This window comes from Carcharhinus amblyrhynchos, chromosome 32 (assembly GCF_965287045.1).
Source record: "Carcharhinus amblyrhynchos chromosome 32, sCarAmb.v2.hapA, whole genome shotgun sequence".
Lineage (NCBI taxonomy): Eukaryota > Metazoa > Chordata > Chondrichthyes > Carcharhiniformes > Carcharhinidae > Carcharhinus > Carcharhinus amblyrhynchos.
In genome coordinates, this window is record NC_137355.1 from 18,456,780 (window position 1) to 18,473,753 (window position 16,974).

At 50.3% G+C, this 16,974-nt stretch overlaps 1 protein-coding gene across 1 annotated transcript in view; it reads left to right on the forward strand.

Moving 5' to 3' along the window:
• pstpip1a (proline-serine-threonine phosphatase interacting protein 1a) overlaps positions 1 to 16,169 on the forward strand; it is a 79,786-nt gene extending 63,617 nt beyond the window's left edge. The window contains exons 10-16 of the mRNA XM_080216160.1: positions 1,757 to 1,855; positions 2,953 to 3,049; positions 4,685 to 4,775; positions 8,400 to 8,432; positions 12,856 to 12,935; positions 14,674 to 14,756; positions 16,038 to 16,169. Coding sequence (XP_080072286.1) covers positions 1,757 to 1,855; positions 2,953 to 3,049; positions 4,685 to 4,775; positions 8,400 to 8,432; positions 12,856 to 12,935; positions 14,674 to 14,756; positions 16,038 to 16,169 — 615 coding nt within the window. The remainder of the gene's footprint in view (positions 1 to 1,756; positions 1,856 to 2,952; positions 3,050 to 4,684; positions 4,776 to 8,399; positions 8,433 to 12,855; positions 12,936 to 14,673; positions 14,757 to 16,037) is intronic.
• Positions 16,170 to 16,974: the final 805 nt, after the last annotated feature.

Below are 16,974 nucleotides of genomic sequence, written 5' to 3' on the forward strand. Positions count from 1 at the left end.
CCCCCTCCTCCCTCTCCAATCACTCGCCCAAGTTACGTTAGCCTTTTATTTTGTTTTTGTGACCTGTCCCTGACCTGCCCGGTAACCCTGCTGATGCTAGACTGGCTCAAATTCAGAGAGTGCCAACTGCCTCCGGGATTTCTTTCAACCTTAACCGCGATGGTCACACAGTGGTTAGCACTGTTACCTCGCAGTGCCAGGGACTCGGGTTCGATTCACGGGTTTGGGTCACCGTGCATTCTCTCTGTGTTTCATAGAGGTTTACATCATGGACACAGGCCCTTTGGCCCAACTTGTCCATGCTGCCTCATTTTTTTAACCTCTAAGCTAGTACCAATTGCCCATATCCCTCTATACCCATCTTATCCACATAACTATCTAAACGCTTTTCAAAAAAACAAAATTTTACCTGCCTCTACCAGTACCTCTAGCAGCTTGTTCCAGACACTCACCACCCTCTTGTGTGAAAAAATTGCCCCTCTGGGCACTTTTGTATCTCTCCCCCTCACCTTAAACCTCCAAGGCCTTGGAGGGAGTGCAGAGGAGGTTTACTAGGCTGATACCGGAGTTGAGGGGATTGAGCTATGAGGAGAGGCTGAATAAACTAGGCTTGTACTCGTTAGAGTTTAGAAGAATGAGGGGAGATCTCATTGAGACATATAAGATGATGAATGGGATGGATAGGGTAGAGGTGGAGAGACTCTTCCCGCTCAGAAAGGACAGTAGGACTAGGGGGCACAGCCTCAAGATAAAGGGGGGGGCAGTTTAGAACGGAGTTGAGGAGGAACTTCTTCACTCAAAGGGTGGTGAATCTCTGGAATTCTCTGCCCGTTGAAGTGGTGGAGGCTGCCTCGCTAAATATTTTTAAGACGCGGGTTGATGGGTTTCTGATAAGCGAGGGGATTAAGGGTTATGGGGAGAGGGCGGGAATGTGGAACTGAGCCACGACAGATCAGCCATGATCTTATTGAATGGCGGGGCAGGCTCGAAGGGCCAGATGGCCTACTCCTGCTCCTATTTCTTATGTTCTTATTTCCTCCCACAGTCCGAAAGATGCCCTGGTTAGGGTGCATTGGCCATGCTAAATTCTCCCTCGGTGTACTCAAACAGGCATCAGAGTGTGGCGACTGGGGGTCACTGTCTGGGCAGAGTTTACACATCCTCCCCGTGACTGCGTGGGTTTCCTCCCACTGTCCAAAAGATATGTAGGTTACGCTCATTGGCCATGTTAATTCTTAAAGTTTAGTTTCAGTGTCACAAGTAGGCTTACATTAACACTGCAATGAAGTTACTGTGAAAATCCCCTAATCGCCACACTCTGGTCCCTGTTCGGGTACACTGCAGGAGAATTTAGCATGGACAATGCACCTAACCAGCACGTCTTTTGGGCTGTGGGAGGAAACTGGAGCACTCGGAGGAAACCCACACAGACATGGGGAGAATGTGTGGACTCCACACAGACAGTGACCCAAGCTGGGAATCGAACCCGTGTCCCTGGCACTGTGAGGCAGTAGTGCTAACCACTGTGCCACCCCAGTGTTCTCCCTCAGTGTACCCGAACAGGAGTGTGGCAACTAGGGGATTTTCACAGTAACTTCACTGCAGTGTTAATGTAAGACTTGCTTATGACACCAATAAATAAATTAAAAACATTAAAGTTTAAACTTCAAACTGGATAAATATTTGGGAGGTGGGTGGGACCTGATGGTTCTCTCGCTGTGGTTCCTTCTTGACCACCTATCTCCGTCTGGTTCAGGTGTTCCATCAACAGGAGTGTGACAGGATCAACAACTTGAGGAATTCACTGTGGATGCATTGTAACCAGCTCTCCCTGCAGTGCGTGAAAGATGATGAGGTATTGTACTTACTGACAAATATATCAACTCTCAACCTTAACAGTGGCTCCGCAAAATTAATCCCTGTGGGAGATCCCGGTGCAGTGGTAGTTGGAGCAGTAAATCCCAAGATCCGGGTTAATGTTCGGAGAGACACGGGTTCAAATCCCATCACGGCAGCTGGTGGAATTTAAATTCAATTAATAAAATCTGGAATTGTAAATCTGGTCCCAGTTACGGTGACTATCATCGATGGTCATAAAAAACCCATCTGGTTCACTAACGCCCCCCCTTAGGGAAGGAAATCTGCCATCCTTACCCGGTCTGGCTGGTGGCACAATGCGGCCTCTCAGTGCCAGGAACCCAGATTTGATTCCTGGCTTGGGTGACTGCCTGTGTGCAGCCTGCATGTTCTCCCCATATCTGCATGGGTTTCCTCCAGAGCTCCAGTTTCCTCCGAAAGACATGCTGGTTAGGGTGCATTGACCGTGCTAAATTCTCCCTCAGTGTACCCAAACAGGCGCCGGAGTGTGGCAATTAGGGGATTTTCACAGTAACTTCATTGCACTGTTAATGTAAGCCTACTTGGGATGCTAATAAATACATTTAAAAATACGTGACTCCAGACCCACAGCAGTGTGGGTGGCTCTTAACTGCCCCCTGAAATGGCTGAGTGAGACATACAAGGGCAACTAGGGATGGACAATAAATGGTGGCCTTGTCAGTGACACCCAAAATTCTCGAGGCACTGCTGCCTCACAGCGCCACGGGCCTGTGTTCCATTCCAGCCTTGGGTGACTGTGTGAAGTTTGCACATTCTCCCCATGTCTGTGTGGGTTTCCTCCGGGTGCTCCGGTTCCCTCCTCCAGTCCAAAGATGTGTGGATTAGGTTGATTGGCCCTGCTGGATTGTCTCTTAGTGTCGCGGGGGGGGTGGGCTGCTAGCTGGGGTAAATGGTGTGGTGTTACGGGGATAGGATCTGGGTGGGATTGTTGTCGGTGCAAGCTCGATGGGCTGAATGGCCTCCTTCTGCACTGTAGGGATTCTATTTCTGATCTGTGAGACGTTACTGCACACCAGATTTTTTTTTTAACACTACCTTTTATCCTTCCTGCAGCTGTACGAAGAGACACGGAAGGTTCTGGAGCTGTGTGACATCGATGCCGATATTGACTGCTTCATTCAGAAGAAGATGACAGGGCTGAATCCACCCGGTAAAAATCTGCGGCCTTCTCTAAGATCAGAGGCCAAGGCCTCTTGGCGAGGGTGTTAGAGAGCTTCGAGGATATTCCAGGGGACAGTCTGATGGGGGGATTTAGCTGAGAGTCGCAAACCAGAGCACTTGAGAGAGAGAGAGATGATAGCCATGATGTGGAGATGCCGGCACTGGACTGGGGTGGTTATAGTAAGAAGTCTCTCAACACCAAAATCACCGGATGAAGGAGCAGAGCTCCGAAAGCTCGTGATTCCAAATAAACCTTTAACCTGGTGCTGTGAGACTTCTTACTGAGAGAGAGAGAGTTTATTTCCTTCTTTGTCCCACAGCCCTTACTGAAGGCTCAGGTGAACCGATTTTCCCCTTCTCAGAATTACAACAAATATTTATGGAATGTGGGTGGAATAAGTTTTCAGAGGCGTCAAAAGGCCATCACAAAATCCCTTAATTTACGATTCCAACAGCGGTATACAGAGGGCTCGCAGTCAGCAGGCTACCTTCCGGAGTGCCAGAGGAACTGACACTCCCAGTTAAATACAAGGAAACGATTCCCTGATTGGCCCAGCAATTGACTTCTTCGTTGGGGAGTTCATATTCCAATAGGTCAACCTCAATGATCTGATTGAAGTCATCACAGCGGGTGTCACCAGCAAGGCTGGCATTTGATGTCCGTCCCTAATTGCCCCCAAACTGAGTGGCTTGCCACATCATTTTCAGTGGGGTAGTTAAGTGTCAACTATGTTGCTGTGGGTCTGGAGTCACATGTAGGCCAGACCGGGTAAGGACGGCAGATTTCCTTCCCTAAAGGACATCTGTGAACCAGATGGGTTTTTCCAACAGTGGTTTCATGGTCATCAGTAGATTCTTAATTGAAGATTAAGTGGCAGGATTCGAACCTGGGTCTCCCAGAACATTAGCTGAGTTTCTGGATTAATAGTCTAGCGATAATACCACTAGCCCATCGCGTCCCCTCATATACTCGGCATATAAATCAACCTCAATTTTCAAAGGGATTTTTCAAAGGTTGACAAAAGCTGTGGTGTTTAGGTTAACAATGAAAGATCCTTGAATTCTCCCCACTTCTTCATAGAATCACAGAATCCCTGCAGTACAGAAAGAGGCCATTCGGCCCATCGAGTCTGCACGGACAACAATCCTACCCAGGCCCTATTCCCGTAACCCCACACATTTACCCCGCTAATTCCCCTTAACACTAAGGGGCAATTTAGCACGGCCAATCCACCAAACCCACACATCCTTGGACTGCGGGAGGAAACTGGAGCTCCCGGAGCAGACACGGGGAGACCGTGCACACTACACACAGGCCAGATTTGAACCCGGGTCCCTGGCGCTGAGAGGCAGCAATGCTAACCACCGTGCCATCCTGCACCACTCTGTTTTCCAACGCCTTTGCTGAGTCAGAATGTACCCCCGCCATGGTGTTTAGAATGGGGATCATCACATTGGCAACATGTATCAGGCCTAAATATGCAAATATGATTGTTTAAAGGACTTATTTCCTGAGATGTGATCAGAACAGGTCACCTTGTTTTCTAATATCGAGCTATCGGAGAGGTTAGCAAATGAACTTCAGATGCTGGATTTACCCGGGGATCCGTGTCTCTCTCCGCAGCCCCCATCGAGTACGAGAATTATTACAACAAATCGTCTTCCACGGAGAAAGGCTCAGCGACTTCCTCTCGGAATGGAGGTGTGATGAAAAGGTAACGGGTTTAAGATTTCTCCAGCTGTGTTATAATTATATAAAACGTTGGTGAGGTCGCACTTGGAATACTGCGTCCGATTCCGGTCGCCAGACCAGCAGAAGGATGTGGAGGCTTTGGAGAGAGTACAGAAGAGGTTTACCAGGATGTTGCCCTGGTATGGGAGGGTATTCGCTATGGGGAGAGATTGAATAAACTGGGATTGTTCTCCCTGGAAAGACGGAGGCTGAGGGGGCGACTTGATAGAATTTATAAAATTATGAGGGGTATAGATAGGGGGAACAGTTGGAAGCTTTTTTCCCAGGGCAGAAATGACAATTACAGGGGGCACAAGGTCAAGATAAGGGGGGGTGGAGAGGGTCAGTGGAGATGTGCGGGGGGAGATTTTTGACACAGAGGGTAGTGGGGGCCTGGAATGCACTGCCAAGTATGGGGTCGAGGCAGACACATCGACATTTAAGACTTATCGGGATAGACACATGAACAGACGGGGTATAGAGGGATATAAACGGTTGATCTAGATAGGATAGTATGATGGGCGCAGACTTGATGGGCTGAAGGGCCTGTTCCTGTGCTGTACTGTTACCATTCTTTGTTCTTTGTCTGTTGGATCTTGGATCAGAATGTGACTGTGCGCAGGAATCCAGGGAACCCCCAAAGTTGTGCCAGAAAATTCCGAGCTTAAAACAAAACTCTTTGGTGTTACGATGGAAATGTGAATGGCTCAATAGGAATCCTGATGTGGATGTGCCGGCGTTGGACTGGGGTAAACATAGTAAAAAGTCTGACAACACCAGGTTTAAGTCCAACCGATTTATTTGATAGTAAACTCACAAGCTTTCGAGGTTTCCCTGTTCAAGAGGTTATTGCAGAAGGTCAGGGGACATGGAGTTGGGGGTAGGGTGTTAGCGTGGATAGAGGATTGGTTGTCAAATAGGAGGCAGAGAGTGGGGGTCAATGGGTGCTATTCGGATTGGCGGTTGGTGACTAGTGGGGTGCCCCAGGGGTCGGTGCTGGGGCCTCAGCTATTTACCATTTATATAGATGATCTGGAGGAGGGAACCGAGTGCAGGGTGTCGAAATTTGCTGATGACACCAAGATTGGGGGAAAGGCAAATTGTGCGGAGGGTGTGGAGAGTCTGCAGAAGGATCTAGATAGGCTGGGCGAATGGGCCAGGAAATGGCAAATGGAATTTAATGTTGGCAAGTGTGAGGTGGTCCACTTTGGTAGGAAGAATGGTAGGAAGGACTATTACTTACGTGGCGAAAAACTGCAGCAGGCGACGGTGCAGAGGGACCTCGGGGTCCTTGTGCATGAGTCGCAAAAACCCAGCTTGCAGGTGCAGCAGGTGGTCAGGAAGGCGAATGGGATGCTGGCCTTCATAGCGAGGGGGATTGAATATAAAAGTAGGGAGGTCTTGCTGCAGCTGTATAGGGCATTGGTGAGGCCGCAGCTGGAGTACTGTGTGCAGTTTTGGGCGCCGCACCTGCGCAAGGATATTTTGGCCCTGGAGGGAGTGCAGAGGAGGTTTACTAGGCTGATACCGGAGTTGAGGGGATTGAGCTATGAGGAGAGGCTGAATAAACTAGGCTTGTACTCGTTAGAGTTTAGAAGAATGAGGGGAGATCTCATTGAGACGTATAAGATGATGAATGGGATGGATAGGATAGAGGTGGAGAGACTCTTCCCGCTCAAAAAAGACAGTAGGACTAGGGGGCACAGCCTCAAGATAAAGGGGAGGCGGTTTAGAACGGAGTTGAGGAGGAACTTCTTCACTCAAAGGGTGGTGAATCTCTGGAATTCTCTGCCCGTTGAAGTGGTGGAGGCTGCCTCGCTAAATATTTTTAAGAAGCGGGTTGATGGGTTCTTGATAAGAGAGGGGATTAAGGGTTATGGGGAGAGGGCGGGAAAGTGGAACTGAGCCACAACAGATCAGCCATGATCTTATTGAATGGCGGGGCAGGCTTGAAGGGCTAGATGGCCTACTCCTGCTCCTATTTCTTATGTTCTTATGTTCTTATGTTCGTCCGGTGAATGGAGAGTCTGAGGCCAGAACCCTCCATTCACCTGACGAAGAGGGAAACCTCGAAAGCTTGTGAGTTTACTATCAAATAAATCGGTTGGACTTAAACCTGGCGTCGTCAGACTTTTTCCTGTCAATAGGAATCCAACAGTGGAGGCTTATATCGGGACAAGTTATCATTCCAAATATTGGGAGATGAGTTAGTCAGGAGTGTGGAAGAGTCTTGGGCATTCCAAGACTTTGGGATTGAGGGCAGGAAGATACAGGGAGTTCTGGGATACCTGGGAACTCAGAAATTTGAGGTGTCTGGGTGAGTTGCCAACACTCCTCTGAATGTTAACATTCTTGTCACACAGGGTAATCAAAGAATGAATAATTAACCATGTTAAAACCTGACTAGGATACAGTTAGATTTAATTTATTAATGTCACATTGGGATACAGTGAAAAGTATTGTTTCTTGTGCGCTATACAGAAAAAGCATCCCTCCACAGAGAAGGAAAGAGAGAGTCCAGAATGTAGTGTTACAGTCACAGCTAGGGTGTGGAGAAAGATCCGCTTAATATATGGTAGGTCCATTCAAAAGTCTGACAGCAGCAGGGAAGAAGCTGTTCTTGAGTCGGTTGGTACGTGACCTCAGACTTTTGTATCTTTTTGCCGATGGAAGAAGGTGGAAGAGAGAATGTCCGGGGTGCGTGGGGTCCTTAATTATTCTGGCTGCTTTTCTGAGGCAGTGGGAAGTGTAGACAGAGTCAATGGATGGGAGGCTGGTTTGTGTGATGGATTGGGCTATGTTCACGACCCTTTGTAGTTTCTTGCAGTCTTGGGCAGAGCAGGAGCCCAGACCAAGCTGTGATACAATCAGAAAGAATGCTTTCTATGGGGCATCTGTAAAAGTTGATGAGAATCGTAGCAGGAATGCCAAATTTCCTTAGCTTTCTGTGTGTGAAAGTGTGAAGCAAGTTGATGTCGCTGACCATTTGTAGTCCTGGTAAAAGGTGCTATATAAATACAAGGGGCGGGGGGAGGGGGGAGGGGGGGTGGGTGGGGGATGGGGGATGGGGGAGTGTGGACATTGTGCGATTACAGGGGTGGAGAGAGCAGAAGTTTCCTTTTTAACAACTTTAATTTTTTAGGTGACTGAAGTGGACACAGGTAGAGTGGAGGCACGGTGGTTAGCACTGCTGCCTCGCAGCACCAGGGACCCGGGTTCGATTCCCAGCTTGGGTCACTCTCTGTGTGGAATCTGCACGTTCTCCCCGTGTCTGCGTGGGGTTTCCTCCGGGTGCTCCGGTTTCCTCCCACAATCTGAAAGACGTGCTGGTTTAGGGTGCGTTGGCCGTGCTAAATTCTCCCTCCCGAACAGGCGCCGCAGTGCGGCGACTAGGGGAATTTCACAGTAACTTCATTGCAGTGTCAATGTAAGCCTACTTGCGACAATAATAAATATGTAAAACAAAGAGTGTATGGAACCCCAACAAGGAGAGATTATGGTGGGGGAGCCTGAACAGGATTTTGTAAATGTTGCCACTTGTGATTTTGTCCCATGCTTCTGGCTGTGTTTGTTGTTAACTCTCACGTTTCAATATTTTGTGTTTCAGATATTTTCCTAATATTTTGCATTTACCCAACAGGTATACCTATAAATTGACTTGTTTGCTGACGCGTGTTTGTGTGTCTAGCACTATCGCTATAAATGTGTGCAAACTGTGCCTTTTAAAAAGGGCAGCAACTAACACCTTGGCTTGGCAGTAGCTGATTAACACTAAGCAATCATTCACGTTGTCACGAGACAGTTGGATCGTTTTATGTCAGCGTCAGTCGGATTTTTCCACCGCTGGTCCCAGGAGTACTTGGGCCGCCTCACACACTCCTGCGATTGTGGGTCTGTTAGGTTTGCTAAACGTGATCTGAATGTTCAACTCCCAACGCAAGGACATTGGAGCAGCTCCTGGTACAACTCTCGTAGACCAAAGACCCACCTAACGAACACCGGTGTTAAGTTAGCAGCAACCTCGAACACGTTTTAGTGAAGGGAGGCAGACAGAGAACCAGCCTCTGGCTGCTGTCAGTGGCTCTCACCTTTTGGCAATGCAGGGATTTGGAATGGAATGGTAGTTATAGAGATACGGTATTAGGTGGCACAGTGGTTAGCACTGCTGCCTCACAGCGTCAAGGACCCGGGTTCAATTCCGGCCTCGGGTCACTGTCTGTACAGAGTCTGCATGTTCTCCCCGTGTCTACGTGGGTTTCCTCCGGATGCTCCGGTTTCCTCCCACACTCCAAAGATGTGTGGGTTAGGTTGATTGGCCATGCTAAATTGTCCCTTAGTATCAGGGGGACCAGCAGGGTAAATGCATGGGGTTAGAGGGGTCGGGCCTGGGTGGGATTGTTGTCAGTGCAGGCTTGATGGACCGAATGTCCTCCTCCTACACTGTAGGGTTCTATGATTCTATTGACAAAAGAAGCTGGCTCAAACTTTACTGTTCATTGGCTGTGCAGAGTCTGCACATTTTCCCCGTGTCTGCGTGGGTTTCCTCTGGGTGCCCCGGTTTCCTCCCACAGTCCGAAAGACGTGCTGGTTAGGGTGCATTGGCCAGGCTAAATTCTCCCTCAGTGTAACCCGAACAGGGACCGGAGTGTGACATAAGAACATAAGAAATAGGAGCAGGAGTAGGCCATCTAGTCCTTCGAGCCTGCCCCGCCATTCAATAAGATCATGGCTGATCTGTCGTGGCTCAGTTCCACTTTCCCGCCCTCTCCCCATAACCCTTAATCCCCTCGCTTATCAAAACCCATCAACCCGCGTCTTAAAAATATTTAGCGAGGCAGCCTCCACCACTTCAACGGGCAGAGAATTCCAGAGATTCACCACCCTTTGAGTGAAGAAGTTCTTCCTCAACTCCATTCTAAACCGCCCCCCCCCTTTACCTTGAGGCTGTGCCCCCTAGTCCTACTGTCCTTTCTGAGCGGGAAGAGTCTCTCCACCTCTATCCTATCCATCCCATTCATCATCTTATATGTCTCAATGAGATCTCCCCTCATTCTTCTAAACTCTAACGAGTACAAGCCCAGTTTATTCAGCCTCTCCTCATAGCTCAACCCCCTCAACTCCGGTATCAGCCTAGTAAACCTCCTCTGCACTCCCTCCAAGGCCAAAATATCCTTGCCAATATCATCCCTTGCTACCACCCTGATGCTATCCTTAATCAGCAGAGCTACGCACCCCCCTTTTTCCTCCCACCTATCCTTCCTAAACACTTGATACCCCTGGACATTCAGCTCCCAGTCCCTGTCACCCTGCAGCCATGTCTCTGTAATGGCCACCAGATCGTATCCATTTGTGCTGATCTGCGCCACCAGCTCATCCACTTTATTCCGAACGCTTCGTGCATTCAGATACAGTGCCTTCATCCCAGCCTTCACCTGGACCCTATTTGCCGTAACGCCACCAACCATACTCACGCCCCCTACTCCCTTTATTATTGGGACATCCTCGGCCTCTTCCCTTACCTGTACCCTCTCCTTAACTTTAGGCCCCGTAATGTCACCTACCCTCGCACCCTCCCCCCCCCACTAATTAGTTTAAAGCCCTGTCTACAGTCCTCTTTACACGATTTGCCAGGACTCTGGTCCCAGCACGGTTCAGACCAACCCCATCCCGCCCGAACAGGTCCCACCTACCCCAATACTGGTGCCAATGCCCCATAAATTCAAACCCATTCCTCCCACACCAATCCCTGAGCCACCCATTCACTTCCTTAATCCTATCAACCCTACGCCCGTCTGCACTCGGTTCAGGCAGTAGCCCAGAGATAACCACCTTGTCGGTTCTACTTTTTAATTCCATTCCCAGCTTCTCATACTCCCTCCCCAGATCCTCAGTCCGCACTTTGCCTACGTCGTTGGCACCCACATGTACTACAACGACCGGATTCTCACCCTCCCACTCCAGGTTCCTCTGCAGCCCAGATGCGACATCCCGGACCCGAGCACCAGGCAGACAACACACCCTTCTGTGCACTCTGTCATTGCGACAAAGGACAGTGTCAATACCCTTCACCCCACTGTCCCCAATCACTACTACGTTCCTTTTCCTTTTCTCTTTGCCTATGTCCTGCTGCATCACTGTACCGTGTGCAGTTTGCTCACCGACCTCACCTCCCTCGTCCTCGTCCACACTGGAAGCAAGAACCTCAAACCTGTTATGCAGATTGAGAGGCTGAGGCCTCCGCTCCCCACCCCCCTCTTGTTCCTGACCCTTAGAGTTAGCCGGGGGGGAGGGGGGGGGGTGGATGTCACTTGCACCCCATTGACAATGACACCCTCTCTCCCCCTGATGAGCCTCAGTGTCTGTAGCTCAGAGGCCAGCTCATCTACCTTGAGCTGGAGCTCCTCCAGCAACCTGCACTTACTGCAGACATGGTCACTGGGATGAACCCTGGGGTCCACCAGCTCCCACATCATACAGAAACCACACATCACATGCCCCTCCATTATTCACTGTAGTAATATTGAAAATTTCCACACTAGCTTACCTGGCCCCTTTTCCCCCAAACCCTTTTGATCTTGAGCCCTAGTAGCTCACTCTGTTTCCCACTCACTCTGCTTCCCACTCACTCCGCTGCCCGCTGTCTACACCAGGCCTCCTTTTAAACCTGGCGCTGATTTAAAGCCTGCTCCCCCACAACTCCCTTCTAACCACTCCCTCAGAATTCTTAAAGCGGTAAATACAAAAAGCCCGCAAAAATGCTTTTGAATGATTTAAACAGCTCTACAAGGTAAGTGCTTACTACAAAGTGCTTTAAACTTATTTAAACAGGTTCTTAACAGGTAATCTCTTATCCGTCTCTCTGCTCCTTCACTCGTCTGCTCCAGCAAACAATGTGACGAGGAGAATTTCACAGTAACTTCATTGCAGTGTCAATGTAAGCCTTACTTGTGACATTAATAAATAAGCTTTAAACTTTTAAACTTAGTATTCTTTGAACCTTTCTCTCCCTTGTCAATCAATAATGTATCTAATCCAACCTTAAAGATATTTAATGACCCTACCTCCTCAGAGTCCTGCCCATCTAAGAGGAAAATCCCATCCCATGTCTCCGGAGCAGAAAGCCTGGACCTGGAGATTGTCATTCCAGGGACATTGCCACTGTCTCTCTCTGCACTCTGCCAGCTGATCTTAACCAGTAGGGTTTGGCACCAACCCCTTACCCATCCTGGAACATGCAGATGGGCAATAATGAGTGAGTATTTAGAGTCATAGAAGTTTACAGCACAGAGACAGGCCCTTCGGCCCAACTTGTCCATGCCGTCCTTTTTTTTTAAACCATCCAGTTAGTCTCTACTGCTTTCATTTGGCCCCTATCTATACCCATATTACCCATGTAACTGTCTAAATGCTTTTTAAAAGATAAAATTGTACCTGCCTCTACTACCACCTCTGGCAGACACTCACCACCCTCTGTGTGAAAAAATTGCCCCTCTGAACCCTTTTGTATCTCTCCCCTCTCACCTTAAACCTGTGTCCTTTAGTTAGGACTCCGCGAACTTTGGGAAAAGATGTTGACTATCCAGCTCATCTGTGCCCCTCATTACTTTATAGACTCTTGGTAAGATCATCCCTAAGCCTCCTGCGCTCCAGAGGAAAAAGTCCCAGTCTATCCAGCCTCCCCTTTATAACTCAAACCATCAAGTCCCAGTAGCATCCTGGTGAATCTTTTCTGCGTTCTTTCTAGCTTAATAATATCCTTTCTATAATATTTATCTTTATTGGTTCAAAAAGCCTGCCTGTTATTGATTAAGGGTCTGGCGGAAAGACCGATCACACAGGTGGTCAATATACTAAACCAGTCAGTCCCCCTGGGGGGACGGGGAATTAAAACACTTTCAAATCAAACCTGGGGACCGACATCTCATCTGAAGCAATGGAATCGGTAAGCAGATCAATGAATATACCTGGTGTATGTGAAAGTTACTCAGGCTGAGTAATGACAGTTTGTTCTATCTATATTGTTAGTTGTGAATTTATAACTTTTGTTTTTCCTTGCTGTTTAGGATTAGTCATCTAATACCGGGACATACCTCCAAATCCAACAGTAGTAATTCAACCACCAACGTGACAGCCCCACCTCCAGGTAAGAGACAGAAGGAGCACCTGCATTTATATGGCGCCTTCTGCAGCCACCCAGCTGCCTCCCAGCATGTTCCAGCTGATGAACCACCTTTTGAAGTGTAGTCACTCGTTGGAAAATGCGACAGCCAAGATGTCTTTTCTGTGATATTGATTGAAGGATGAATTCTGGCCAAGATACCTGGGAATAACATCCCCCAGCCCCCCCCAACTACTCCCTCCACCCCCCCACACCACACACACACTCCCGCTCTTCTTTGCAATAATGCTATTGGTTCTTTCACATCCACCTGAGCAGACAGATTAACATCTCATCTGAAAAGCAGCACCTCGGGCAATGCAGCACTCCCTCAGAATGGTTAGCGCTGCTGCCTCACAGCTCCAGACACCCAGGTTCAATTCCAACCTCAGGTGACTGACTGTATGGAGTCTGCACATTCTCCTCGTATCTGTATGGGTTTCCTCTGGGTGCTCCGGTTTCCTCCCACAGTCCAACGATGTGCGGGTTAGGGGAATTGGCCATGCTAAACTGCCCCTTGGTGTCCAAAGATGTGTAGATTAGGTGGATTGGCCATGCTAAATTGACCCCCTTAGTATCCAGAGATGTGCGGGTTAGGTCGATCTCTGAGAAGATCATGCATATCGATACTGACCTGATGAAGGAGCAGTGCTCCGAAAGCTCGTGATACTAAATAAATCTGTTGGACTTTAACCTGGTGTTGTGAGACCTCTTAGTGTACATAGAATACAGAGGGGAGAAGGAAAGGAGAGGGTGCAGAATGTAGTGTTACAGTCATAGCTAGGGTGCAGAGAAAGATCAGCTTAATATAAGGTAGGTCCATTTCCTGAGGATTGCTAAATCTGTGAGAGATTGGAGTAGAGCATCGTTAGAGAGCTTATAAGAGTTTTAAAAGCATGGAACGAGGGTGAAAGATAGAATTAGAGGGAATGCGGGGCACAGTTTGCACGATTTGCCACACTTAATCTCAAATTGAAATGAGTTGAGATGGGGTGATGTCAGAGGTGCAAGGGAAGGCCTCCACCAGGGTAGGAATGTGCTATTTTTGATGTGTCTCACTCAAAAGTACACCAGACTCTGTAATGAACAAAAGTTAATGTTTAGTATGCTGAGTTTCCTGGCTCGATGGTAGTCATGATGTGGAGATGCTGGCATTGGACTGGGGTAAACACAGTAAGAAATATCACAACACCAGGTTAAATTCCAATGGGGGTACCATAAGCGTAGACATGGGTCAAGGGTGGAGTAGGAAAAACACATCGTTGAGATGGCGGCACGGGCTCGTTGGGCCGAAGGGCCTGTTTCCCGTGCTGTGTTGTTCTTTGTTCTTTGTATTAAAGTCCAAGTTGGACTTTAACCTGGTGTTGTGAGACTGCTTACTGTGTTTACCTGCCTCCAGATAGGGCTTGCTATTTCTTGACCATACCATCAGATGGCAGTATTGCTCTATGTTGTGACAAGTGGGCACTGAGGGCAGCCTCCGACCCTTCTCATTAACACTCACCTACAAGAAGCCAGTGGCTTCAGGGATAAATATTCCCCAGGTCAGCGCAAGCATTTCCCTGGTACAAACTGCCAAAATAAACAAGGGAATGCTTCCGAATTAAGGCTCCTACAACAATTTTGGCTGCCTACAGTTAAGATTACAGCTCCACACCAGTGCAGTAATTTTGACGATGGAGTGATTGAGGTTTTTATTTGGTTGATTTTCTGCTTTCCGCAGCAGAGGCTTTGTACGCCAGCGTCGCGGTTGCACAACAGGAAAATGCAAACAACTACCGGGTGCTTTACGACTACACTGCTCAGGTAAGGGGTGCAGACTCCCTGACGCTGTTCGCCCTGTGCTGCAGTGTGATTTTCTCTGATCTGTTCCTGGGGTAACTTTGGCAAAGCTTTCACCCCCATCGCCCAGCCTCGCTGCCCTGGGAGGGTTCCAGCTGGGCAAACCTCTCCAATAACCGCATGGCCACTGTGCAACGCGTATCACCGGGTGGGGGGGGCTGGCGGGGGAGGGGGAGGGGGTCTGTGGGGGGCTGGTGGGGGGAGGGGGTCTGTGGGGGGCTGGCGGGGGAGGGGGAGGGGGTCTGTGGGTGCTGGAGGGGGAGGGGGTCTGTGGGGGGCTGGTGGGGGGAGGGGGTCTGTGGGGGGCTGGTGGGGGAGGGGGTCTGTGGGGGGGCCGGTGGGGGAGGGGGTCTGTGGGGGGGCCGGCGGGGGAGGGGGAGGGGGTCTGTGGGGGGGCCGGCGGGGGAGGGGGAGGGGGTCTGTGGGGGGGCCGGCGGAGGAGGGGGTCTGTGGGGGGGCCAGCGGGGGAGGGGGTCTGTGGGGGGGCCGGCGGGGGAGGGGGAGGGGGTCTGTGGGGGGCTGGGAGGGGGAGGGGGTCTGTGGGGGGGCCAGCGGGGGAGGGGGTCTGTGGGGGGGCCGGCGGGGGAGGAGTGTTCTGGTGGGGTGGGGAGGGGGGAGAACAAGGATGAGTAGGGTGGGGGGAATGGCTCCAGGGGAGGGAGGGAGGGAGAGTACAGGGGGGAAGTTTGGTGCAGGGGTTGTTGTGGGAGGGAGGGGGTGAAGGAGGAGGATTGGGGGGACATGAGGGAGGGGTCCCGGGGGTTGGGGGGGAGCGATGAGCCGTCCAAGGGGAAGGGAAGGGTTGTGGGATGGTTGCAGGGAAGGGTGGGGGTGTGGAGGGGAATGGCTCCCAGGAGGGAGTTGTGGGGGGTGGTGGAGGGAGGCTGGGAGGGGGTAGGGGATGTTGTGATCGGGAAGGCTTTGGGGGAGATGGATGGAGTGGGGGAGCGGTGGGGGGAGGGGGTTTGTTGAGACAGTCGAGAAAGAATCTCCTTGCAATGGTTCAGGCCAGTGGGGAGGGGGGGGGGTTGTTCTGGGGGGGGTGGGGAGGGTAGATGTGGGGGTAAGGGGGCTGGTGGGTGGGGAGGGTGGACGTGGGGGGGAGGGGGTAGGGGGGAGGGTGCCGGGATGAGGGTGGGGTTCCTGGCTACTAGCCTCAGGACGGCAGGCGCCCAACTCGCTTCACTGGAAGCTTGTCAGCGAGCAGCCCGGGGGGAGCTCACGGCACTTTGTATTTCTCACCAGAACAGCGACGAGCTGGACATCGCCGCCAACGACATCATCCAGATCACAGACGAGAATGAGGATGGATGGTGGACAGCCAGTCGGAACGGGCAGAGTGGATTGGTCCCCAGCACCTACCTGGAGAAGGCCTGAGGTGTGGGGGGTGGGGAGTGGGGAGTGGGGGTGGGGGGGGGGATTGGCGAACGCAGCCAGCAGCAAGTGAACCGTGTTCCCTGGAGCCCATTGAGAACACATGGAGAACACACAGCAAACTGCTTCGCTTTAACATCTGTGTGAAACAGCTGGATTGGGACCCACACAGCTCACTGCGGTAGGTGTGGTATTGTCACCCCCCCCCCTCACCCCCCCTCGTGTGACCCTTCACCTCCCTGCCAACCCCTCACCTATTGGCCAGTAAAACGCTGCTACAGAAATCTATTTGAAACTCTGCCCGTGTCCCCGTGTTAACCTCTGGTCCTGAGGTTTTATATGATTGTACTAACTGACCCTCTGAGCTGTCAGATGGATTGAGGATGATTTTCTTTGCTTTCGGTCACGTGAAGTTTTTAGCATTTCCAATTCCGTACAAAGCTCTCTCTTGCTCTAGCCGAATGGTTCCTGATGCTCGAGAGTTCTCCCTTCCCTCCTGCTTGCCACTGCCTCTAAATTACCAACTTGGGGCTTTTTATATTGTGGGGAATTTCATTTGCCCCGGATCTGCTATCTATTCCCGTAACTCATTGCACAATTGACACTTAATTCTTAAATTTATTTTGTTTATTAGTTGCAATTAAGGCTTACATTAACACTGCAATGAAGTTACTGTGAAATCCCCCGAGTCACCACACTCCGGTGCCTGTGCGGGTTACACTGAGGGAGGATTTAGCACAGCCAATGCACCCTAACCAGCGCGTCTTTCGGATTATGGGAGGAAACCCACGCAGACATGGGGAGAATG